This window comes from Chelonia mydas, chromosome 11 (assembly GCF_015237465.2).
Source record: "Chelonia mydas isolate rCheMyd1 chromosome 11, rCheMyd1.pri.v2, whole genome shotgun sequence".
NCBI classification, from domain to species: domain Eukaryota; kingdom Metazoa; phylum Chordata; order Testudines; family Cheloniidae; genus Chelonia; species Chelonia mydas.
The window spans coordinates 68,372,478-68,398,861 of record NC_051251.2 but is presented as its reverse complement, the minus strand read 5'-3'; the positions used below and the strand labels follow the sequence as shown (position 1 = coordinate 68,398,861).

Here is a 26,384-nt window from a genome sequence, read left to right as displayed (position 1 = left end):
AAATAATTATATTTGTAACTCTTTCGGTGTCAGTAAATGCAGATGGTATAATTATTTTCCTTTAAATGATTATTGTTTCTAGGATCCTTTGGAGTTGAAAAATAAGTTGAGTGTCAGAGATTTAAGAGAAAATCCTGAAAGGTATGTCATAAATTATAAATATTTGTATTTATGGATGCTCAGTGATAAATGTAGAATTTACTTAATAGTTTTCAGGTTTAATCTCTGAATAAGCAAATTAAGAATTCAAGGTAAATATTTATTTAGAATGCTTGCACTGAAGATTAACAAATTAACAGAGCCACTGACCTTCATTTCATTTTTATTACTGCACTTTCTGCATAAAGATGACTAGAGTTGTAGTGCCACTTCCTCTTCTGAGTTAGGGATCAATGTCATGTGAAAGCCACCATATCACGTGAAAGCTTGATACTGCGGAGTACTGTTTTTCCTATTTGGCTAGTGGAGAGTAGGAATTAACTGATTTTAAGTTTTAAGTTTTCCATCTATAATGTAATCAGAAATACCTTCTAAAAGTTATTCAAATGTCAAGATAATACATACACAATAAACTAAGAAATATATTCTCTTGCTTAATCAATTCAATAATATTTTTTTCCTTTTAAAGGATGTTGCATCTTAGCAAAGAAACTGAGAAGACTTATTCATCAAACTGTTGTAGGATGCTGCTGCAGAGAGCTATAAAAGCAGAATTGCAGCTTCTAAGAACTCACTATTGGATGTGTCACCAGCACTGCTGGAAGATTTACAGACTTATTATGGAAGAAAGAGAATGTTTTAACAGGCATGCATTAATTTTATTTCTCTTGAATAAAACAGATATGTGATATTCTTCAATAATTTAGAATTTAAGAAATCCAGCTGCTCTTTAATGTAAAGTGCTTTCAGCAAGCTCAGCAAGTGCTTTCCTAAAATCCATTTGAGTGTCAACCAAATAACTGTTAGTTATTTGATAGTATCTTGTGAAATTAAAATATTCCAAATCTAATTAATATTAGTCACTGCTATGAAAAATACTGAATGTATTCTTGTACACATGTAGTTGTAATATATATTCAAATACACTCACTGGACCAGTTAATCAGTTCTGCTGAAGACATACTCTTAGTGTAATGCCAAAACATCAGAGTATTTTGACCCTATCAGAAGATGGTGGTGTTTGCCACAGAGCTCAAATTGCTAGTAATAATTGGCCTCATTCTTTCTTTACTTTTATCCCTGCGGTAATATTTTGTGTTTTGTTTAAGTACTATTGGAGGGCATTAGTTGCTGAATAGGCCTGCTTTATTATAGGTGGAACAGGTAGTGATGCATATAATTGAGATTGCCTGACACTTTCCATTATTAGATCCTGTTTTCAGTTGCTTATCACTGTCAGACTTGAACCATTCAGCCTGAAATTTTCCATAACAGATGTTTGCCTCAGGCTGTGCGTGCACTTTGAAAATTTCAGCTAAATCAGTTCACTTGTTTTCAAGACCAAATTTACAGGAAAATCTCTGTAGAGTGACTGAACATGCTCCCTTCCAGGAGCTGGTGTGGCCACCCTAGTGCCAGGTACTGGAACTTAGAATAGGAATTCTCCTGTGCTATCATTGTACCACTGCTGGTGCCCAGACAGCACAGAGGAGCAGGAAGCAGCCTGATGCAAATGCCAGAGGGTGAGGGCCAGGGTAGAAACAGAGAGGCACAGGGGAAATAGAAGCCAAGTGAGACAGAAAAAGGAGCTGGAAGAATGAATAGGTGCAGATTCATATTGAGCAGTGGGAGCGGGGGTAGGAGAGAAGAAAAGAGGGAACATGGACAGGATCCCGACGATGGTTAGGAGTAAAAGGGTCAGACAGGCTGGGAGTGAGGCTGGGACAGGGACAAAAGAGTTTATAACCACTAAATCACACTTCCTCTTCAGAACTTGGAATTAAACCTGTGATTCATGAGCCTCACAGTCTTCTTGTGCTAGCAAGTAGCTTTGCAACCCACTGGCAAAGTTTGCGTTTCATCCTCCTTCGCTGGTTTGTCCACGTAAAGGGCAACAGCCTGTTCCTACTAGTTACTTTGTAAGCTCAAATGATAATAGTTCTGTGCAGTGGATTTAAAGCTCCCAATCCTGTTGATGACCCATGTGGAGGTCAGTATGATTCTGCATGATGGAATATGATTTTTAAAAAAGAAAAGGAGTACTTGTGGCACCTTAGAGACTAACAAATTTATTTGAGCGTAAGCTACAGCTCACTTCTCTAAAGTGCCACAAGTTCTCCTTTTTCTTTTTGTGAATACAGACTAACATGGCTGCTACTTTGAAACCTGTCATTATGATTTTTTAGTTTGCTTTTAAAAAAAAAAAATCTTAAGAATTTGCATCCAAAACCACTTCAGACTCTAGGTCAATACACCATGAAAGAAAATACAACAATGTTTTCTATTTTATCTTCAATTGTATTCTCTTAAACTAAATGCCCACCAGTCTGGAGGAATTCTTTGGGATTGTTTAAAGTGATTGAAGATCCATTTATAATCTTTGAGGGAGCTATATTTCAATCTAGCCTTTTAATACACTTACTGTGCCCTGGGGAAACAAATTTGACTCAGCTGTTCCAGTTGATCCCATGAGTGGATCTTACACAGAAATAACTCTGGAGTGGTGATTATTGATGAAAAGACAAATTTACAAATAGGAAACAAATTGTCCTACTGTATTTTTTAAATTTATTTTTATTAAGACTTTTAAATAATTACAAATAAGTATTCTTTCAAAGGGCAAAGTGAAAGAGTCTCATAACTCTTTGATGCGAGAATCTATATAGAAAAAAGAAATTGTTGTAAAAAGGAAAGTCCACAAATACAACGAAAAGGAGGACTTGTGGCACCTTAAAGACTAACAAATTTATTTGAGCATAAGCTTTTGTGAGCTACAGCTCACTAGCTCACAAAAGCTTATGCTCAAATAAATTTTGTTAGTCTCTGAGGTGCCACAAGTCCTCCTTTTCTTTTTGTGGATACAGACTAACACAGCTGCTACTCTGAAACCTGTCACAAATAAAACGGCATTAGAGATCACAAAAGACCAAGATGGTTTAAGCGAGTGGTTCTCAAACTTTTGTACTGGTGACCCCTTTCACATAGCAAGTCTCTGAGTGCGACCCCCCCCCTTATAAATTAAAAACACATTCTTATATATTTAACACCATTATAAATGCTGGAGGCAAAGCAGTGTTTGGGGTGGAGGCTGACAGCTCGCAACCCCCCCATGTAATAGTCTCGTGACCCCCTGAGGGGTTCTGACCCTCAGTTTGAGAACCCCTAGTTCAGGCTAACATTTATCAGAAATAATAGATTTCTTTGTATGTGGTGGGGGAGGTGCAGGGACATAAAAAATCTTGAGGCACCATAAAATATTTTTGATAATTCTTGAAGCAATAATGTAACAGGAATGTCCTATTACGTATTTGAAGTGTTCTTTTATATTTTTTTCAGGAATTTTAAAAGTGACATTGCCAAGACTGAACTAGGGTCGTCTTTGTTGTCTGTTTTTGAAGAACTGAAGGCTAGGTATGAAAGCATGAGAGAAAAATTAGTCCTGGGTATACCATTGGATTCACTGCCCCCATTATCAGTAGAGTCAAAATTGCTCTCGATCTTTTCTTCCTACGTTCCTTCAGAGGTACAGTAGGTTTTTTTTTAAGTTACTCTTTGGCTTTAAGTAGGAATATTTTTATTTAAAAACTAAGGGAAATCTCTTTTTTTCTTGACAGTTAGTGAAAGATGACCTTCTTTATAAGTAAGTAATTAAAATTGTTATTTATATATTCAGATTAAGGTATAGGCCAGAAGTGAGCGCAAAATAAATAGTGTAAGTTATTTTTGTTTTTTTGTGTAAGAACTTCACTTGTTACTTCAACTCTGTTTAGCTGAAAAAGCAGGCTGGCACTTTTGGCAGTGAGATTTTATTTTAGCGTGAGGTTTTACTCTGCAAAGTAACTGTATGCAAATGGTATTGTAAAGTTCTATGTTTGTATCCTCATGACCTTCAGTTCAGATTTTATCAATTTACAAATAACAAGGTGTATTTTCCCTACTATTCAACATTTAATTTCTATCTGGGATCTTAAATTTAAGTTGTGTTATTTCTGGCTTGCATATATTCACCAGTAATAAAGATTTTTGCATTCAGCACATAGTTGACAGTTCTGTTGTTAATGTGCAAGTCTGAAAGGAGTCCAGTTCACTGTTGCATAGATGAGTTGTCTGCAGCGCTAATGGGTAGCAAATAGGGTTGTCAAGCGATTTAGAAAAGATTAATCGCGTGATTAAAAAAGATTAATCGTGTGATTAATCGTGCTGTTAATAATAGAATTTAAATATTTTTAAAATATTTGTGGTTGTATTCTACATTTTCAAATATATTGATTTCAATTACAACACAGAATACAAAGTGTACAGTGCTCATTTTATATTTTTGATTACAAATATTTGCACTGTAAAAAACAAAAGAAATAGTATTTTTCAATTCACCTAAATCAAGTACTGTAGTGCAATCTCTTTATCATGAAAGTCGAACTTACAAATGTAGAATTATATACAAAAGAAACCTGCGTTTAAAAATAAAACAATGAAAAACTTTAGGGCCTACAAGCCCACTCAGTCCTACTTCTTGTTCCGCCAATCGCTCAGATAAATAAGTTTGTTTATATTTGCAGAAGATAATGCTGCCTACTTCTTGTTTACAGTGTCACTTGAAAATGAGAACAGGTGTTTGCATGGCACTGTTGTAGCCGGTGTTGCAAGATGTTTACATGCCAGATGTGCTAAAGATGCATATGTCCTTTGATGCTTCAGCCACCATTCCAGAGGACAGGCGTTCTGCTTGGTAACAATCCAAAGCAGTGCGGACCAACACATGTTCATTTTCATCACCTGAGTCGGATGCCACTAGCAGAAGGTTGATTTTCTTTTTGGTGGTTTGGGTTCTGTAGTTTCCGCATCAGAGTCTTGCTCTTTTAAAATTTCTGAAAGCATGATCCACACCTCGTCCCTCTCAGATTTTGGAAGGCACTTCAGATTCTTAAATCTTGGATCGAGTGCTGTAGCTATCTTAAAAAGTTCACATTGGTATCTTTGCATTTTGTCAGATTTGCAGTGAAAGTGTTCTTAAAATGAACAACATGTTCTGGGTTATCATCCGAGACTGCTATAACATGAAATATATGACAGGTTTCAGAGTAACAGCGGTGTTAGTCTGTATTTGCAAAAAGATAAGGAGTACTTGTGGCACCTTAGAGACTAACCAATTTATTTGAGCATAAGCTTTTGTGAGCTACAGCTCACTTCATCCGATGAAGTGAGCTGTAGCTCACAAAAGCTTATGCTCAAATAAATTGGTTAGTCTCTAAGGTGCCACAAGTACTCCTTATCTTTTTATGAAATATATGGCAGAATGTGGGTAAAACAGAGCAGGAGACATACAATTCTCCCTCAAAGAGTTCAGTCACAAATTTAATTAATGCATTTTTTTTAAACAAGCGTCATCAGCATGGAAATATGTTCTCTGGAACAATGGCCAAAGCATGAAGAGGTATATGAATCTTTAGCACGTTTGGCACGTAAATATCTTGCAACGCCAGCTACAACAGTGCCATGCAAATACCTGTTCTCACTTTCAGGTGACATTGTAATTAAGAAGTGGGCAGCATTATCTCCCATAAATGTAAACAAACTTGTTTCTCTTTGTGATTGGCTGAACAAGAAGTAGGACTAAGTGGACTTGTAGGCTCTAAAGTTTTACATTGGTTTGTTTTTGAGTGCAGTTATGTAACAAAAAAACCTACAGTTGTAGGTTTAACGATAAAGAAATTGCACTGCAGTACTTGTATGAGGTGAATTGAAACATACTATTTTATCATTTTTACAGTGCAAATATTTGTAATCAAGAATAATATAAAATGAGCACTGTGCACTTTTTGTATTCTGTGTTGTAATTGAAATAGATATATTTGAAAATGTAGAAAAACATCCAAAAATATTTAATAAATTTTAATTGGTATTCTATTGCTTAATTGGTGTTCTGTTGCTTTTTTTAAATCACGATTAATTTTTTTAAGTTAATTGCGTGACTTAACTGCGATTAATTGACAGCCCTAGTTACAAGTAGCAAAAACACACAACCCTCAGGTACACAAAACTACAAAAGCAGGGAAGTTAAGTTAAGCCACCTAACAGTGCACAGCCTTTATTCCCCCTCACATAGTCACACACCATATTATCTCCACTACTGTCCTATACCATAGTCCACGTACCAGAGCATTAACTCTCCCCCCTACGTATGTCAGCCTTCCAGTACGTGGTTTACCAAACTACTCCTACAGGCTTCCCGTGTGCACACCACCTTCACAACTACTGCCCTCTTCCCTTACTATTAGCTTGGGTTGAGGGAGGTAGTTTGATAAACAGGATGCAAAAAGGCTGGCCTCTCAAGGGGAAGGAGATTTGAGAATAATGGGAGAAGGTAACCATTTGGAAAGAAATTCTTTCTGAATTTTTTGGAAGGAGATTATTCTTCAGCCTCTGCTGAAAGATAAACTTTCATTTATAAAGAATAGCAACAGATTCTAAATATATATTTTCAGAAAATCCACTGTATCAGATATACTCAAGATTGATTTCTCCACTAATTTTTGTGTAAATAGTTTTCAAAGGAGATGTCACTAATAATTGTCTGACTACAACAGATAAAGTTTAACGGACGAGTTTCAAGTTTATTATTTAAAATAATGAAAAGGAATCAACAGCAAAACTAACACAAAATGTCAAACTAATGAAAAATATTTCAGTACTTCAGTGGAGATGAAAAAGTTCTGTTTTTCATCTGAACAGACCCCACAAACAAGCAGCTCAAGGATCTGCACTTATATTTCCTGTCTCTCTGGAAACAAAGGGCTAGTGTTACATATATGATGTTCTTGTCATATCTACAACCAACACAAAGCTGTACAATAGATCTAAAAGTCTAAGAGTCTGACAGTTGCCCTGTAAGTATCATCAAAGGTTCCAGAGTAACATTCGGTTAAAATGAACCCATTAAATTAATAGTAATTTTATTCGTGCTGTCTCTAACATGGAACCAGCAAATGTTTCTGTATTACTTTTTTTTGTTACACAAAAAGCTGTTGGAATATGGTGTGATGTAATGGAACTGGCTGTAGTTTGTTTTATGGCTAATGGATAACACATAAATCTGCAATAGTGCAGCTTATCAGAATTCTATCTTTAAACAAATATTTTGACAATATAGATAATTTTCCAGTTTTCTTTTGTCAGTATTTTAAAAACATTTATGTTTAAATACTGTATCATAAAAGAATGCCACAGCAGAATAATAGATTGCCATATTATGACCCTATATAAGTAGGACAAAGTGAAAAGAGAAATAAAACTTCCAGTATTACTGTGTAATTGCAAAATTATTTGTCTTGTGAGAAAGAATTTAAAAATCAAGCAAGTCATATCTCATAGCTACTTTTAAACTTACTCTTAATCATGTTAAGTGTAGTCAGACTGAGTAACATGCAGTATATTCTTAAAATGAAAAATATAGCTGCAGAAATAAGCAACTTAAAGAACTGCTGGTTACATCACAATGAATACAATATATTTACATAAGATGGGTAGTGATTTTTATTAATAAAGTAGGTAGTAGACAGTAAGGTAAAATTACAGTGGATGAGTGAAAGAAAAGGCCTCTAAAATGTTCCTTGGAATTGTTTTTTTTTGTTTGTTTGTTTGTTTTTTGGGTATGTATCACATTACCAAATAATTGATTTTTAACTTCCAAAGAATTTTTTCTAGAAATCTTAATTTGGTAAAATATTCCGAGCAATAGGGACAAACTGTACATTTTTTTTCTCTGTTAATATCTGTATGTTTATAGAATCTTCAAATGTACAATTATGCTTTTCTCTATAAAATTCTGTATTAAAATATTAAACTTTAGTATCTTTTACACTGGATATGTTGATGTTTATATATTTATTTTTCTTAGTACATTGAAGATGAGGAAATATTAAGTTGGTAGCGACCATCCATTTTGAAAATTACACTGAATAACAGGAGACTGTATTAGAATTTATAATCTGTTTTCAAAAGTTGCATGTTATTTTTTAGTTCTAGTTCTGGGGCAGAAAAATCAGGATTAGAAATCTCAAAACATCAAGAGAGCGAAATTTCCTCCAGCCTGAAAACACCACCACCTTTAGTGAGTTTCCTGAACTTTTACTTTGGAACCTTCTTATAAACTAATAATCTTTTAAAATCCTATTCTTTATGCAGACATATTTTTAGAACAATATATACAAATATAATTTTGATCTTTATACTGCATCCAAGAATTGGCATATTTTAGCATATATCTCAGTGCTAGCAATAGGATGCAATGCAACTGATGTTACCAAGGGATTATAATACTGCTTTGAAATGCAAAACTGATGGAGATCTTGAACAGATTAGTGGGCAAAAGTTTTTCTATAGCTGATTAGCGCATCTGTAGTATGAAACTTAGAAAAAATATTAAATTATGCATTTTAAGCAAAAAAAAAAGTATTGTTACTCAATAAATAACTAAAGCAAGCCTATTTATAGGTCACTCCTCAAATGATGTGTTTAACTGACAACAGGCAGCATAAGCAATATCCTTCCTACAAGAACTTTGAAATAAAGTATGAGGCTCAAGATATAGAAAGGGGTAAGTTAGATGTATCTAATTCAAGATTTGATAGTAAAGTTCAGTAGGAACAGCACAATGTGTTTGTTACTTGTATTGTGAATTTGCAAAAACCGCAAACCTCTGAATAAAATATCCACGTTGATACTCTACTGCCCTTTCTCTAAGGGATCATTTAATGTTAAATCAGCTACACACTGCAGTTTCAGATATACAATCTGTGGGTAATGTAACAAAGAAATGGAAACATGCACAAGTATGTTCAATATGGAGTTGCAAGCCACAGTATCTTGAATAATGTTAGGTAGAGGCCTTAGAAGAATGATTCCTTTTAAGTATAGTGTGAGTCAATGGTGACAGGGAAAAGCCATGTATTTTACTAACATGTTAATGTACTTGTCAGTATATTACTACAATTAAATTATTTTCTCTAGGTACTGGAGAATAATTTTTTTAATCACTTAACAGCCCTAACGACAATCAATCGCAATTAATCACGCTGTTGAACAATAATAGAATACTATTTATATAAATATTGTTGGATATTTTCCACTTCAAATATATTGGTTTTAATTACAACACAGAATACAAAGTGTACAGTGCTCACTTTATATTTATTTTTATTACAGATATTTGCACTGTAAAAATAAAATAGTATTTTTCAGTTCACTCAGTACAAGTACTGTAGTGCAATCTCTGTTACGAAAGTTGAACTTACAAATGTAGAATTATGTACAAAAAAACTGCATTCAAAAATAAAACAATGTAAAACTTTAGAGCCTACAAGCCCACTCAGTCCTATTTCTTGTTAGGCCAATCGCTCAGACAAACAAGCTGGTTTACATTTGCAGGAGATAATGCTGCCCGCTTCTTGTTCACAATGTCACCTGAAAATGAGAACAGGTGTTCACATGGCACTATTGTAGCCGGCGTCACAAGATATTTATATGCCAGATGCGCTGAAGATTTATATGTCCCTTGATGCTTCAACCACCATTCCAGAGGGCATGCATCCATGCTGATGACGGGTTGTGCTCAGTAACCATCAAAAGTAGTGTGGACCGACGCATGTTCATTTTCATCATCTGAGTGAGATGCCACCAGCAGAAGGCTGATTTTCTTTTTTGGTTATTCGGGTTCTGTAGTTTCCGCATCAGAGTATTGCTCTTTTAAGACTTCTGAAAGGATGCTCAACACCTTGTCCCTCTCGGATTTTGGAAGACACTTCGGATTCTTAAACCTTGGGTCAAGTGCTGTAGCTATCTTCAGAAATCTCACATTGGTACCTTCTTTGTATTTTGTCAAATCTGCAGTGACAGTGTTCTTAAAATGAACAACATGTGCTGAGTCCTCATCCAAGACTACTATAACATGAAATATATGGCAGAATGTGAGAAAAACACTGAGTAGGAGACATACAGTTCTTCCCCAAAGACTTCAGTCATAAGTTTAATTAACGCATTTTTTTTTAACGAGTAACATCAGCATGAAAGCATGTCCTCTGGAATGGTGGCCAAAGCATGAAGGGGCACACCAGTGTTTAGCATATCTGGCACATAAATACCTTGCAATGCCAGCTACAAATGTGCCATGCGAATGTCTGTTCTCACTTTCAGGTGACATTGTAATTAAGAAGTGGCCAGCATTTTCTCCTGTAAATGTAAACAAACTTGTTTGTCTTAGCAGTTGGCTGAACGAGAAGTAGGACTGAGTGGACTTGTAGGCTGTTAAGTTTTGCATTGTTTTGTTTTTGAGTGCAGTTATGTAACAGAAAAACTCCTGCATTTGTTAGTTGTGCTTTCACAATAAAGAGATTGCACTGCAGTACTTGTATGAAGCGAATTGAAAAATACTGTGTTTTGTTTATCATTTTTACAGTGCAAATATCTGTAATAAAAATATAAAGTGAGCAGTGTACACTTTGTATTCTGTGTCGTAACTGAAATCAATATATTTGAAAAAGTGGAAAACATCCAAAAATATTTAAGTAAATGCTATTCTAAAATTGTTTGTTGGTGCGATTAATCACGATTAATTTTTTAATCGCTTGACAGCCCTAAACATAACCAGTATTTTTAATATCTTCCTTTATTTTGAAAAAGGAACTAACATGATGTGCATGTTCCACAATTTTTTCTCTATCTTACAGATGAAACTGAGACAGAAAGGTGAAATCACTTGCCTGAGACCATACAAGTCAGTGGCAGAGTCAGGATTAGTGCTCAGGGCGTCCTAATTCTCAGCCTTGTGCTCTTTTCTGCAGGCAACTCTGCCTTCTCAATATCATTGCTTGAATTTTAGTATATGAAACTAAATTTGCTTTAACTGTCTTGCAGACTGCAGAAAAAAATCGAGAAACCCATGAAGACTGGTTTGATGCTAAAGAAAACTTTACAGTGACTGATTTTTCAGTAACGCTTCAAGGGAATGAAAAGGAACAAGAAAATCTAGGGAAGGTTATTAGTACAACAGGTGAGTTGAGCACCAGTCTCTCCCACACCTACCACTCAGCAGTAACAGCTGTCTCACAAGCCACAAAATTCCATCAACAGCATAAGCTTTTCATCTCACCCCATTACTGACACCAGCTCCCAGTACCCATTTTTTTAATCCATAACACTCAAACCCCTCCAAACCCTAAAAATGATTAAGACACTCTGATTTAACAATATGGGTCTCAAAGCTGCATTTTGACACCATCAGAACATCTAGCTATACCTTATGCATAGTTGCTGAAGCACATCGAAACTTTGAAGCCCTTAGTTGCATACCTGGACAGTGTTTGATACAAGCTTCTCCTCTAGAAAGACATTATGCCGTCAGAGCTCTAAGCTTTTCCTGCGCAAGAGGGGATCACTAGAATCCCAATTTGTGACTCGCTCGGACTTTGAGTCTTGGAAAGGAACCTATTGGTTAGAATTAAGGAAATTGGTTAGACAAATACAGTTTCAAATTAAAACCCGTACTCTGTTTTGAGAATCAATTTACCAAATTTTGTAGACGTACATGAAAAAATGTTTCGGGTCTTCATGCTCTCCTTTACAAAATCTTAAATATGTATTTTTCTATGTAGTGTTTTAAGGCAGCTGTTAGAAAACAAATGCAATTTCATCCTTTTTCCTGTTGTATCATGCATAGGACTCTACCAAATTCACGACCATGAAAAACACGTCATGGACCATGAAATCTAGTCTTTTGTGTGCTTTTTATCCTATACAGATTTCACTGGGAAGGCCAGCGTTTCTCAAATTAGGGGTCCTAACACAAAAGAGATTTGCAGGGGGGTTGTGTTATTGCCACCCTTACTTTGGCTACAGCTGCCTAGCTCTGAAGGCCGCAGCGCAGGAGAGTGGTGGCTGCTGACTGAGGGTCCGACTCTGCAGGCAGCAGCGCAAAAGTAAGGGTGGCAGTACCATACCAGGCCATCCTTACTTCTGTGCTGCTGCGGCTCTGCCTTCAGAGCTGAGCTACTGGCCAGCAGCCACAACTCTGCAGCTGCCCAGCTCCGAAGGAAGTGCCGCCACCTGCAGCAGCGGGGGAGTAAGGGTAGCAGTACCGCAGCCTCCCCACAATAACCTTGTGACACCCCCACAACGCCTTCTCGGGTCAGGACCTCTACAATTACAACACTGTGAAATTTCATATTGAAATAGATGAAATCATGAAATTCACGATTTTTAAAATCCTATGACCATGAAATTGACCAAAATGGACGCTGCATTTGGGAGGGCCCTAATCATGAAACACATTTTCTCCATTCAGTCACTTCAGTTTTTTTAGTGATACTGTTTGCCTTTACATATTTTCTGCTTTTTTTACAATTAATTTATTGTAGATTGAATTGAGTAAGGAATAGCACATTAATATTTTTCTTGTATATTTCTATACTACCAGAAATAAAGATGGTGAAGAATACAAAAAGTGAGCCAAATAAGCGTTATTTTATTCATGTTGGTGGCTTAAGTCCTTCAGTATCAGAGGTAAAACAGCCTTTCTTTAAATAATAATTATTAATACCTAGTTTATTTAGTAAATTACTTTCATGCTATACTTTACATCCTAAATATGCTGTCTGTTATAGGTTGATCTAAGGTCTCATTTCCAGAAGTATCAGGTTTTGGAGGTTTCAATATGTGAGTTTTCTAGTAACTACAGGTACATTCATATTAATGTAAATTTTATTTGTATTACATTTGTTACTGACAAAATAAGTGGCGCTTAGGAAAGTGTTTTTTTTTTTTTTTTTTTACTCTGTAAGTTACTTTAAGGTCAGTGGAATTTTAATTAAATCAATACATTTTCTACAGATTATATTTTAGATGTAGACTGGCAATGTCTGAGTTCCAGAAACAGTTGACATGTTACTGGAAAATACCAATTATAAAATATTGTCCTTGCTGGATTAAAATATTGTAGTTCAATTAAAAGCTGTAGCTAACATTTTAAAGTAGAGAGTTGCACCATAATCAGAAGCATTTGTAATTAATGAATTTGGTATCATCCACATATGGATGCTGGTTAAATTGTATATTAAAGGTTTTTTTCTCAGTTCTTGCACATGTTTTTAAATTTTAGATATGCATCTCTGAGTTTTAAAAAAGCTAGTAAAGCAAAATTGGCTGTGGAAGAAATGAATGGGAAAGAAATAAAAGGAAAAGCAGTAAATGTTCGTCTTGTAAAAACTGCAGGAGAAAATATACTTCCAGCTTCTCAAAACGTTTCCAGACCACTTCACTATGAAAACCAAGCCACTGATAATTTGGAAAAAAATATTCAAGTCAGAACTACTTGCTCTGTCCCGGACTCTTTGCAAGTGCCTTCCACCACCACAACCTCTTTGAAAGTGCTTGCCCCTCCCTCAGTTTCTTCAACAGCGCCTGCCCCTGTCCTGGCCTCTTCAGAAGTGCTTAGCTCTGATTTAAAGCCACTTAGACATGAATCAGGACACCTTTTATTCTCAGTTGATCAACAGGTAAATTATTCTTCCTGGGACAGATTATTATGAGTTTTTTAAAGTTAATTCTTTCTTTGTACTTAGCATATTTTGCAGTAGTGTTGGCTTGTGCAAAGTGCTCAAAAATCAGTATTTGTGGCATATTGTGGACGGGATATAGCTCTCCATCTTCTCCTGCCTAATGTTGACATCTCTGCCTTTATTTTTTTAATGATGTAAGCTCATTGAGTAACTGTACCTTTACATTTCATCTCTGGAATAACTATGGTTTTATTTTGGTTTTTTTTAGATTTAAAAGTTTTCACTTTTAATAAGTTTGTATAAGTGAAATGGATTGTGATTTATTAAGGTACAAGAAAGATTTTGTGTTTGGCAGAAGAGTGGGAGGAAAAACTTCTGTTTAAATTGTATCCTAAATTATATGATGAATTCATTTTCAGATTTTCTTCGTCCACAAACTTTTATCCAATAACAAGCTTTGCGGTTGTGATTATTTAAAACAAAAAAACAACCCTGAAAACTTATTTTATTTCGATTTAATATGAAAATGACTGTTCCTACGGTAATCTAGATTTTGCCTAATTTAACATGGTTACTCATGAAAAAACATAAAAATGGTAACCAAAATAAGAATATTTAATTTTAAGATATATGCAGTAGTTAGTTGCATTATAACATGATCAGTTTTGATCCTGATATACATATCTATAAATATTTTACTATTGAACTAAATCTGTAATTGCTCCAATAGTTTGAAAAATGGTACATAACAGAAGCGATAATCTTTTGTAAAATAGGATAAGCAATCCATACAATACTTAACACATTCTATGTTCAATTGTTTTAATTTGCATCTAGAGTATGAGAGAGAATCCTCTGCAGATAAAACCTGTGCAGTTCTCTCCTAATCCATCTGCTACCTTTATACCTCCTAACACATTAAACTTGAGCAGCTTTACCAAATTGATGAAGAAACTAAAAGAACTACATCCCAAGGCTAGTAGGTAAGAATATCTGGTTTTTCTCCCCGATTTATGAATCTTATATTCAGGATAGTCAAATGAAATGATAAATGTGGAATCAGTGAAAACATGTTTATATAATGTCACTCAGTTAAAGACTGTCTTATTTCTGTCTCATTTGTTTAGCGACAATATTGTGGATGCTTTGCTGGAGGTCAGAACAAATAATAAAGGTTTCCTGAGTGGCTTGTCTATTAATGCTATTGTGGAAATGGCTTCCTTTGTTCTGAGGAAGTCTGCATCCAAATGTGAGAAAAAGTAGCATGAACAGGTGAGCATTCTAGTGCAGAAAGAAAAATACTTTGAAATAGAAAATGTATTGTTTGCATGGCTGTATAACGTAGCTATATGTATAGCATAGTAAATAACTCTTTGTGCTTGGAGTAACACACATGAACTTCATTGCCAGTGGGGAGTGCACTGAAAGAATTGACACTAAAGAAGAATTAACTTCTTTTGAAATAGTTGTGTGATGATCACTTAGTTTTTAATGTCTGCCAAGTTAAATTGCTAACTCTATCAGATATAAATCTCACTGTGTAAAATTTAGCATACTTGAGAATATTATTCAAATTCTTTCAGAATTTCTGCTGATTTCACAACAGAAAGGTTAAATCTCCATTAACGTTACTGTACATATTGATGGTGCTGCATTTACAAAAATTTTCCAGACAAAAGTGACATCTAATGGCCTGTTCTTTTAACAGAAATCTATATAGATAGTCCAGAGAATATATACTAGACCCAGTTTTGTATTAAAAGTTGACAGTCCAAGTTCTGTTAAACATGAGGATTAGATGGGTGATTTGCCAACCTTGGTCTTTGGTGGCGGGGAGATTATATGATGGGATTCTCTGCGTTTTTTTTTTCTTTAAGGAACTCTATCCTTTTTTCTTCAGCCCTGCATCTCCCATGGTTCTTGACAACTGGGCTGCTCTGTTCACTTTGCAGCTCACAGAGGCAGATCAACTTTTTGGAACCGCCAGTCTGGCTGCTGCTTCTCTGCTCCCACTCAAGGCCAATTTTTCTCCTTCTGCAATAGAGTGTGGATGGCTGTTTTAGTGCTCCTGTCTTCTCATCTGCCTAACGGGGGGCGGGGGTGTTATCAAAATTTGGGGCAGTGGTGAGCAGTGATCTCTCTCCTAGCCTCTCTTCTCCCCCTTGTTAGTTTTTGGCTGGATTTTTGAACGCTCCCACTCCGGAGCCTTCACTGCAGTGCCTCCCTGCTGGTTCCTCTGCACCTTCTAGTTATGGCAGAGCAGCCTAAAAAGCACTGAATGATTGCCAGACAGTTTTCCATCAGTGAGACAGCTGACCCAGGATCGGCAGACAGTGAGTTGTGCCCAGTCTTCCATTGTTAACTGTGTTGGGTCCCACGGCTGAGTCAGACAGGCATGTAAAATCCCGTACCCACCAGAGCAGCCGTGACTCCAGTGTATGCGGGAAATTGGACCAGGAGTCTATAGCAGAGCAGGGTGAGGCTCCAAGGATGAGGACTCCAGTCAGCTGACTAGGGATAAATCCCAAGGGGTCCCTGGAAAACAGAGGGTAGACTTGCAGGGTCACAAATCCCCCAAGTCCTAAAATGTGTCCTAAGCGTCGTGGGAAAAGAAGTGGGGCTCAAACATCCCTGGCCCTCTCCCATTTGGCCAGCAGGGCTCTGGAAGCATTTTTCCTCCCCACTCTGGGGTAATGGGACCCATCAGGCAAGGACTCAAAAAGAAATCTTGTCAGAGGACTTCAGGTCCTCAGCATGACTAGCTGCAAAAGGCCTCACCAAAGTGCAACAGAGCTCATACGCTGACAGAGCTAAAAAAGTGAAAAAAGCAAACCAAAAAGGAAAGAAAAAGGCATGAGAGATCTGGGAAATAGAAGCCCTCTGACTCCTCTTCCCCCTCTTCCACAGATGATAGTGAATTGTTGGATTCTGACTCTGATCAAGACTAGGAAAAGACTCAGCAAAAGTTTGTTCCCTCTGAGAAATTCAAGGCCATGTGCAAAAAGGTTGTATCCACTGTTCAGATTCAACCCAAACAGAACCCTGTGAGTAAGCCTAAAAGCAAATTTCTCTTCTTGAAATGCTCCCTTGAGGCACGATTCCCCTACATTCCTCCTTCAGGGAAGTAATCAGGGATGAATGAGACAAGTCAAGGAATGGCAAACATACTAACAAAAATGATCTTAGATTCTAAAGGATCCAGCAATCAAAGGTCCAGCTTACTGAGATACAGAAAGTTGACGCTCCTTTAGGGTTTCTGGCAAAAGATATGATTATTCCCTCAGAAGGGGAATTCTAGCTAATACTTAGTCCTGCCTTGAGTGCAGGGGACTGGACTAGATGACCTCTCAAGGTCTCTTGCAGTTCTGTGATTCTATTCTAAGTATCCCACAGTTAGAAAAATGGAGGCCACTCTCAAAGACTGAGGCCTCCTCAGCCTCCAACCGGGCATCCCTTAGAGGCTGCTGGCTTTGCGAGAGCAGCTTTCTCCTGGCTGGAAGATCTCAGAGTTCAAGGGCGGAGATTCCCCTGACTTCGACTCTGTTCTGAAGAAAGTTTCCTGAGCAGCAGCGTTGCTGGCCCGTCAATGGCTATGATGAGATTCTCAGCCAAAGCGAGGACCTCCAACTCAATGACCAGATACTACCTATGGTTCTGTCCCTGGAAGGTGTATAGCCACTCTAAACTGGTGCTGTTCTCCAGATTTCTGGGAGTCCTGCTTTTTGGAGAGAAGCTAGACAAAGTAGTGGCGGACAGTGCTGCAAAATCTGAACAGTCCCTCCCAATGCCACGCCATGCATTTAAGAAAGAGTGGAGACTGGCCTTCAGACAGATGTTCCAGATGGAGACCCTAACCTCTACAATGTCATCCCTGTTCCAGGGGTACCTTCTGACTTCAGGGGATCTGGTGAGTGCATACCTCCACATGCTGATCAGACCATGCTGTTGCAGGTTCCTACAGTTTGCATATGGTGGTAGGGAGCATTATCACCTGACGCTCTTATTTGGCCTGTCTTGGGCCCCCTAGGTCTTCACAAAGATCCTGGTTTTGCAGTCATAGCCAGGCTTGTCACAGGGGACCACATGTACCCCTTGCTGGACAATATCTTAATCACAGCTCCATACCTGACAACAGGACAAAGACCCATGTCCTTGACTTTAAACCTCCTGCTTACACCCAGCTTTACTGTCAATATCGAGAAAAGCTTCTGAATTCTGTCCACCAAAATATCCCACTTGAGAGTGGACAAAGACACCTTGATAGCAAGGATACCCATGTCTGAAAAGGTTCCAGAAGATTCAGGACCGTCTTGTATTGTTTGAGCGGCAAGAACCCTACCATAACACTTAGCCTTCAGCAGTTAGGCCTCCTAGTTTTGTGCATATGGATCACTCCATCGGTACAGTCACACATCAGGCACTTTCAGGCCTTCATCCTGAAAGTATGGGACCACTGCCTGGAATGCATGAAGGATCACATAAAGGTTCTGGTGCAGGTGATAGACTCCTTGAAATGGGGGTGACCCCAGGGTAGCGTCCGTAAGAGCATGCTGCTTTCCTGTTCCTCACAACTGATCCCAGCCTGAAGGGCTGGGGAACAAACAGCTAAAGGCACCTGGAAGAAAGGACTCAACATAGACATTCTAGAACTAAGAGCAGTCATGCTTATGCTGTGAAGATTACAGCCCAGTTTAGAGGGGAACCACATCCTTAGATAGTCAAACAACGTGATCACAGTCACATGTATGAACAACCAAGGAGGAAAAAGAATCCCAGAGTTACACACCAAAGCAATGGAAATCATGAAGTGGGCAGAAAATTCTTGGCCATCAGGGCAGTTCACACAAAGGGAGACCTGAACCAGAAGGGGTGGAGTGGCTCAGCAGGCACAAGGTGAACAACTCTAAATCATGCCTGAATCAGGAAGCCATTGAGTTGATCACTGAATCATTCAGCCTGCGCTCATGTGACCTGTTTGCAAACCACATGAACACCAAGAGACCAAGGTACTTCACCAAGGAGATCAACATGGGAACAGATGCTCTATCGCACAGATAGTAGCAAAGTCTCCTCTGCGTTTCCACCCTTAATGTTGGAAGTTGATCCAAAAAACAGAACTGGAGCAGGTGACAGTGATACTGATACTTCTCCTTGTCTGAGGAGACCTAATAGCACTGAAATTAGGATCGCCACTGCAGCTCCCAAAGAGATACAGCATCCTCTCACAAGGTCGTTTTCTTCATCTGGACCCAAACTGGTTGCATCTAACAGCCTGGCTATTGAAAGTGAAGAGCTAGTATCCTTGGGCCTTTCCTCTAGAGTTATCAGGACACTTTTCTTCTAGAAGAGCATCGAATTTGAAAGCATACTCCTCTCTCTGTACCATAGGTGCCGATTCTGTGGGTGCTCCGGGGCTGTCTCCCAAAGGGTGATTCTCCCTTCATTTTGACCAAGATAGCAGCATCCCATCAAGGAAATTTGGCACATCTTAGATGTTAGAAAGGCCCTGAAAATCTACATCAAACGTACAGGGTCTATGAAGAGAATGGGGTGTCCTACTTGTATCTTTCTGCATGAAATGCCAAGAACTCAGAGCATCCAACTTCTCTCTCACTAGAGTATTAGACTGTGCATTGCAGAACGGAAGTGTACAAAGCATCGGATAGTCTGGCTCCAGCAGGGGTCATGGTACACTACAAGTGATCCCTCATGACCTCATGGGCAGAAAGAGCTAGTGCATTCATACTGGAAATTTGTAAGGTGGCTACCTGATCAAATACTACTACCTTTATCAAACACTACGAAGTGGACTTCCTGTCCTCAGCCTTGGCATCCTGTGGCAGGAAGGTACTTAAAGCAGTATCCTGGAAATGATTTTGCACTTTGAGGAAACGTAAATAGGAATGGATACTATTTTTCTATTCTTCTGACCTTATCCTTAACTCTCCCTACATCTGTTCACTGCTCGCTACTTCCCAGACACCAAGAATTGTGGGAGATGCAGGGCTGCAGAACAGAAAATTTCTTATTTCCTTTCTGTTGGCAGCATCTCCCATGCTTCTACCCACACTAAATGGCTGAAGGGCTAGAAGAGCAGATGCTGAGAGAGATCTGAGACTGTATTTTCTGTTTGGGTCCACTATATATAATAGGCAGTTAAGTATACATGTTTTGCAGCTTTGGAATAACTCATCTGGCCGTAAGTAGCAGCAAAGGGAGCATGGCCAGAGTATTGGCAATTTGCTCATCCTTATCTTTGCTTTTAGGAAGTTATTTGAATTATGAGAACTGTGCTTTAAGTTGATTGCATGTAGATAAAGAAAGCAATGCTTAATGTATTCAGAAATCTGTTTGATAGGGTTTTTGGAGAGGGCTAATAGTATGCTTCCCATTGCAATACAGGGCTGGAAAGAACTCGATCGGTGTTTGGCTGGTTGAATTCCTCTTGAAATAGTTACTTTAAAGCTTCTGGGGTTTTATTTATTGTGTGGTTAGGGTGCCTAGAGTCTTGGATAGGTGTCTTTATTACTTTAAATCTAAATAAAATTAAAGATGATAAATGTCCTAATGTTTCTACAGAATGTCTAATTCTTAAACTATTATTTTCACAGCATTGCAAGCATGGATGCAGAAAAGACCAAGAGAACCAGTGTGGGAAAGTGCTTGTTTTTTAAATATTAGTTTTATTTACGAAACATTTATAGTATTTGAAAGCTCTGAAATATGTTGTGTTCAAGTGGATGAGCATTCTCAAAATAGTTTTTTTACAAACTTTCCTTTGTAATTTTTTGTTCCACTCGTGACAGGTAGTCAACAATCTGTAGCAAGATTTTGACTTTCACTGTGAGGGAGCTGGATAAAATGAAAACAGCCTTCTGCCACTGAGGCTCTGAAGCAACCAAGTCATTAGTTTCCAATGGGAAAAAGTTAACATCTGTGTGTAAACTCTAATCCTATTAGAGCATGTTAATGAGAAAAAGGTTAAAAATAACTTTAAGAAAAGTTTGCTCTTGTTAAAGTTTGTTTATAGATATTCCAGTGTATGCTTTCAAGTTTCCTGTGGATGAACATCCATTGAGGAAATACCTTTTGAGTATCTTAAAGTCAGTCCTGGAAGCTGATGTAACATCTAAACATATTTTGCAGCATATTATATGTAACACTGTAGTGTGAAACAAATGTTACATCACAGGGTCTTCCATACAGCAAGTTACCAGTGTTTGTTTTGCAGGAGAACGTGATATAAATATCAGTTGTAGACGTTGGTTTCACAAACTTGTATTTAGACTTTAAAAAATGTTTTCAAATGTTGCCTTTGATCCTTATTTCTTAATTTTAAGGTTGTTTTAAATTTTTCATAGATTAAAGATGTAGTGTAATAGAAAAATTACACTGAGGTTTTCGTATTGTAAACATAGCACAGTATAAATGTGTCAGGCCAACTTCCAGTTTTTGAAGTGCTGCATAAAGAACGTGGCAGTTCATTATAAAGTTGTTAAAACTCAGAATTTCCATTTCAGGGAAAATTTCAACATTTTAGAATTTCACACACAATAGAATTTCCAAAAAATTTCTGTTTCAGTATTCTGAAATTTGTTTCAAATTTTATTTTATGGATCTTTTCATTTATATATTTTATATTATTTCATAACATGTCAGAAGTATTAGTACATAATGTAATGTAATAGTTGAAAACTATTTTCATTTTATTTTTAAAATCAAAGGCACCTGTTACTTAGAACTAATTGAAACATGATCTTGTCTAGATCAGAGTTCCTCCTGTTTGTGTTTTAATAAAACAATTTGACAAAAATGTTTGTAAAAATCAACATTTTTCAAAACGTTATGATTTCAATGAAAATGGCATTTGGGGGGGGAGGGTGCGACTAAAAGTTTCTGACCAGCTCTATTTCATTATTTAACAGTAGAATAGTTAAGCATTTGTAAACAAAAATAGGTGAACTTAGACCCTGATTCAGCAAGGTACTTCAGCACATGCCTAACGTTAAGCATGTGAGTAGTCCCATAGTTAGGCACATGCTTGGCTGTCTTCCTGCATTGGAAGCTGGGGGGGAGGAGGGGGTTGTTGGCCAGGAGGCTGAGCAGCAGGACTGTCTATCTCAGGGGTTCTCAGATGGGGTTGGGAACCCTCAGGGGGTTGTGAGATTATTACATGGAGGGTCGCGAGCTGTCAGCCTCCACCCCAAACCCTGCTTTGTCCCCAGCATTTATAATGGTGTCAAATAAATTAAAAAGGGTTTTTAATTTATAAAGGGGGGTCGCACTCAGAGGCTTGCTATGTGAAAGGGGTCACCAGTACGAAAGTTTGAGATCCCGATGTGTAGCTCCTGTTGCCGGGGAGAGGTGGGGAGGCTGAGCATACAGGCTGTCTGCCTCACCATAGCTGTGGGGGTATAGGGAGAAGGCTGAAGACCCAGGCCAGTCTGGCAGCAGGGCTGGAAGTGAAATTAACAAGAGTATTTCCAGCAGGAAGCTTTAAAAAATCCACTTTGTTTCTACTGAAACAGAATTTCCCTTCCCATGAAAAATTTTGCTTTGACATTTTGAATTTTTTTCAAAAACACAAGATATTTCCATTTTATGGCCAGCTTTACATGAAATGCTATATCACATTAGTGTGGAGAGTCACAAACGGCATTTTAGCAGAGGACAAAAATGTACTCAGTGAAGCTACAGGGATTTTTAAATGGATTGAAATTTTGCCATAACGCTTGCAGTTCCCATTTGAAGAAAGATGAAATTATAAAATAAACGGTAAGCAAGGAAACAGGAATATTCAGAGTATTTAAAAAACAAATGTAGACCTCCTAGCAGCTTATCTTTGTTTATGTAGTTTCCAAAACTGGACAAAAGAATATTAGCAGAATGGTTTCAATAGAACTAGGATAACGTGTTCTAAATGTCTGTGTACTGAAGTGTATGTGCACAAAGCCTAAATATATAAATACAGATTCCCAGATCAGTGATTGTAACTGTTCTAATTCCTCCAACTTTCTGTGCTAGGTTCCCTCCAATAGGGGTACTGGGTTTTTTGGTGGTGAGGTTTTTTTTGTTTTTGTTAATCAGGTAAAACAATTTTTTATCTTACCTCTCCCTGACCAGGAAGAAATAAGGAGCTACCAAGACTAACACCACAAAAAAACAACCCCCCCCCCCCCCCAAACCACTAGAACAAACAAGCCAACAGATTTACACTCCTACCACTAGATATAAATAAGGGGAATTGTATAAGGGTGTGAATAGCAATCACAAAATCTCCCTCATATGATGTAAAATGGTGTCTACTAGGTAGTTTACTGACTTGAACATGCAAAATAATAAACACACCCCTTTGGTAAGAGTACCCAGATTTCTGCTTGTTACATAAGGGCAGAAGGAAGGTGGAAATCAGGCCTCAAGTGTGTACTTTGCAGCTAGTTTCCTTTACAAGTTTTACTTTGGGACTTAATATTCTTTTCAGCCTTTAAAAAAAATAAAATTAGTATGTTTCCTGTTAACCCTTGAATAATTCTTGCTTATGGGCTTTCTCATCCTCAGTACTGAGTGGCTTTGTCACACTCGGGTAATGGAATGGAACTCTTCACCACCTTTCTTTTTTGACTCCACCAAGGTCAGTAGTGAACAAAAGTTGTTACAATCTAATAACCATTTTCAGTGGTCCACAAATGACCATCTTACTTCATTTCCAAGTGTCCACATCCAAAAGCCTTGCTTGCAATTGATAGTCTCTCCATGGTTGCTAATGATTACAAATGCTATGGAAATAGAACTACAGTATTCTCTTACCCATGGAGATAGTCTTACCAGGTCATGGTTGAGGCACATTGCTTGTGCAGTCTGGACAAGTTTGTTGAGTCTGCTCTGTTACTGCTGAGTGTTGTCCATCTGGCACCTTTCACCAACATCAAATTCTCTTCACACCAAACCCAGATACTAATTTGGATGATTCACAGGCCTCTTCACACTCAAGTGCAATTATGAAAACTGTTTTATAGATGTATTTGGGGACATTTTGGTTTTATTTTTGCACTGCAGCCTTGTTTAGTTCAACTATTCAAAAATAGTTTGATTTTATGCCTAAATTGTGGCTATTGCCCTGCTTTTTTTTCCACAAGTATAACGATATAAGATACTGAAAGAGAACAAGAATTGGTACTTGTATTTCAGTTACCAGGTGGTAATCATTTTATTTTGTCTCATTTCACTGTAGATCTGGTGGTCTCTGAATGTTCGAAACCTTTACTCTTTGCTTGTTATCATGAGCTTGTTCCAGCTCCCATTGAAGTCAATGGCAAAATTTCCATCGGTTTCAGTGGTATACCGTCAAGCCTTTATTTATTGTTTCTTACAAAAACTACCTATTTGGGGTTTTTTTAAACTAGCCTTTTAATGATGAATTGATGATTATGTCACTTAAGATTTTTCTAAATCAAACTTTACTATAGTTCAGAGTAAAATGTTGTTCTCACACCTGGTGCAACTTCATGAATTTCTATGGGAGTGCACATGGTGGTGGTGGATAATTTGATCCATAGACAATATATGGACTGCAGTGAGATGCAAAATAATACATTGTAAAGATCATATAATTTCTTCTTATTCCCAAAACAAATAAACAATTCTTCATTTAATTTGTTTATGTAGTTTTTATACTAAAGTCCTTATATGGCTCCCAGAACATCTCACAATTTTTAATATATTTATCCTCACTTATAAGGTAGGGAAATACTATTTATCCCCATTTTACAGATGCAGGAACTAAAGCACAGAAAAACTAAGCAATTTGACCAAGGCCACACAGGACATCTATGGCAGTGCAGGGCATTGAACTCTGGTCTCCCAAGTTCTAGGCTAATGCTCTAATCCAGGGGTGAGCAAACTATTGCTCGTGGACCAGATCCAACCCGTCAGGGCTTTGGATCCGGCCTGCGGGATTGCCACCCTTGTGGTGTGTCGGCCCCAGACCGCTCCCAGAAGCGGCTGGCACCAGGTCCCTGTGGCCCCTGGGGGAGGGAGGGGCAGAGGGCTCTGCGTGCTGCTCTCGCCTGTGGGTACCTCCCCCCGCAGCTCCCATTGGCTGTGGTTCCCCATTCCCGGCCAATGGGAGCTGTGGGGGGAGGTACCCACAGGCGAGGGCAGCCGGGACGTGGTGCTAGCTGCTTCTGGGAGTGGTGCGGGACCAGGGCAGGCAGGGAGCCTGCCTGGGCACCACTGCCACCTTGGAGCTGCTCCAGGAAAGCGGTGCCAGGCTAGAGCCAGCACCCCAAGCCCCTCCTGCACCCCACACTCCAACCCCCTGCCCAGAGGCCCCTGTCTGCACCCCACCCCCTGCCCTGAGCCCCCTGCTGCACCCCTCACCCTCCTGCACCCCAACCCCCTGCCCTGATCCTCCTCCCTGCACCCCTGTCCTGAGCCTCTTCCCACACTCTGCATCCCCTCCTGTACCCCAACCCCCTTCCCTGAGCCCCCTCGTATACTCTGCACCCCTCCTCTACTCCAACCCCTTGCCTGAGCCCCTTTCTGCACACCTCACCCACTCCCACACTCCCTCCTGCACCCCAACCCCCTGCCCCAGCCCTGCATGCAATTTCCCCTCCCAGATTTGGCCCTCAGGCCAAAAAGTTTGCCCACCCCTGCTCTAATCACTTCCTTTCTATGTGCTGTGTATACATAGAGGTCGGCCTTAAATGGTCCATTGATTACCTCCCTGCAGTTTTGTTCTTCTCCAGCAGTTGGCTCAAGTGTTCCATAGCTGATATTTCTAGGTAATATAAGTAAAAAGATCATATTTCAGTGAAACAGGATTTCTTTAATATTGGAATGCCATTTCTATTTCAGGTATTACTAAGGCACGCATTACTGTGGTTCTTAAGTGCCCCTTAGATTTAGGCATGGAACTAGCTTTTTAAGCATCCACAGCTTTAGTGTACTGGATGTTTAATAAGTTGTCAATGTTATGTAAAAAAATCCAAAGTTCTTTCCTGAAAATGAAATCTCCAGAGTGTGGCCTAAGTTTACATGCACATCTTAATATGGAACATACAGAAGCCAGAGCAGATTGTATTTTAATTAGTAAAAGAAATCTGTTTATCAAAGCTGAAAAATCCACTGTAAATTAGCTCTGCAGGTTGTATTAAGTGCTCCTTGCTTGGCTAATGAGGACACCAATAAATTAATGATAGAAAGCTCTTTAAGGGGTCTAAAACTGTATAATAATTAGAATTCTGAGTTTCTGGTGCATAACTTAGAACATTTGTTTAAACTTGACTGTTTTATAAAAATGTTAGAACTATATTCCATTATGGTAGTTCACACAGATTTGATGAAAGCTTCTGTTATCTTCCCCTTCAGAAAAATCACATTGGTGTTTTGCTCTTCTCAGTTCAGATAAACCCCTCACTTCCAATTTAAACCTCTGCTGAGTTGAAAGCGTATCTTATCTACTGAAGGTAAGCCAATAGCTGGTATTGAGGTGTTTTATTTATAGCAGCCAGTATTGCAAATTCAAGCCTGAATATGAAATTCATGCCTCAAAGCTGTTGTTTCCTGCTCACACTATTAATGAAAATTCTGCAGACAAATCCTGTTATACCATTGATTTCAAATGCTGACCTTACTGTTACACTTGTCCATGCAACCCCACTGAGGGCAGGA

At 38.3% G+C, this 26,384-nt stretch overlaps 1 protein-coding gene across 5 annotated transcripts in view; it reads left to right on the top strand.

Annotated features, from left to right (window-relative positions):
* RBM44 (RNA binding motif protein 44) overlaps positions 1 to 21,020 on the top strand; it is a 36,322-nt gene extending 15,302 nt beyond the window's left edge. For 4 of the 5 annotated variants that reach the window (XM_043525777.1, XM_037912979.2, XM_043525779.1 and 1 more), the window contains 12 exons: positions 83 to 141; positions 629 to 805; positions 3,496 to 3,682; positions 3,774 to 3,799; positions 8,179 to 8,269; positions 11,071 to 11,206; positions 12,629 to 12,714; positions 12,816 to 12,889; positions 13,310 to 13,706; positions 14,547 to 14,692; positions 14,837 to 14,981; positions 20,321 to 21,020. In XM_043525777.1, coding sequence (XP_043381712.1) covers positions 83 to 141; positions 629 to 805; positions 3,496 to 3,682; positions 3,774 to 3,799; positions 8,179 to 8,269; positions 11,071 to 11,206; positions 12,629 to 12,714; positions 12,816 to 12,889; positions 13,310 to 13,706; positions 14,547 to 14,692; positions 14,837 to 14,972 — 1,515 coding nt within the window. In that variant the 3' untranslated portion in view covers positions 14,973 to 14,981; positions 20,321 to 21,020. The remainder of the gene's footprint in view (positions 1 to 82; positions 142 to 628; positions 806 to 3,495; positions 3,683 to 3,773; positions 3,800 to 8,178; positions 8,270 to 11,070; positions 11,207 to 12,628; positions 12,715 to 12,815; positions 12,890 to 13,309; positions 13,707 to 14,546; positions 14,693 to 14,836; positions 14,982 to 20,320) is intronic. The other variant, XM_043525778.1, reaches the window with a different exon arrangement.
* The last annotated feature ends 5,364 nt before the right edge of the window (positions 21,021 to 26,384 follow it).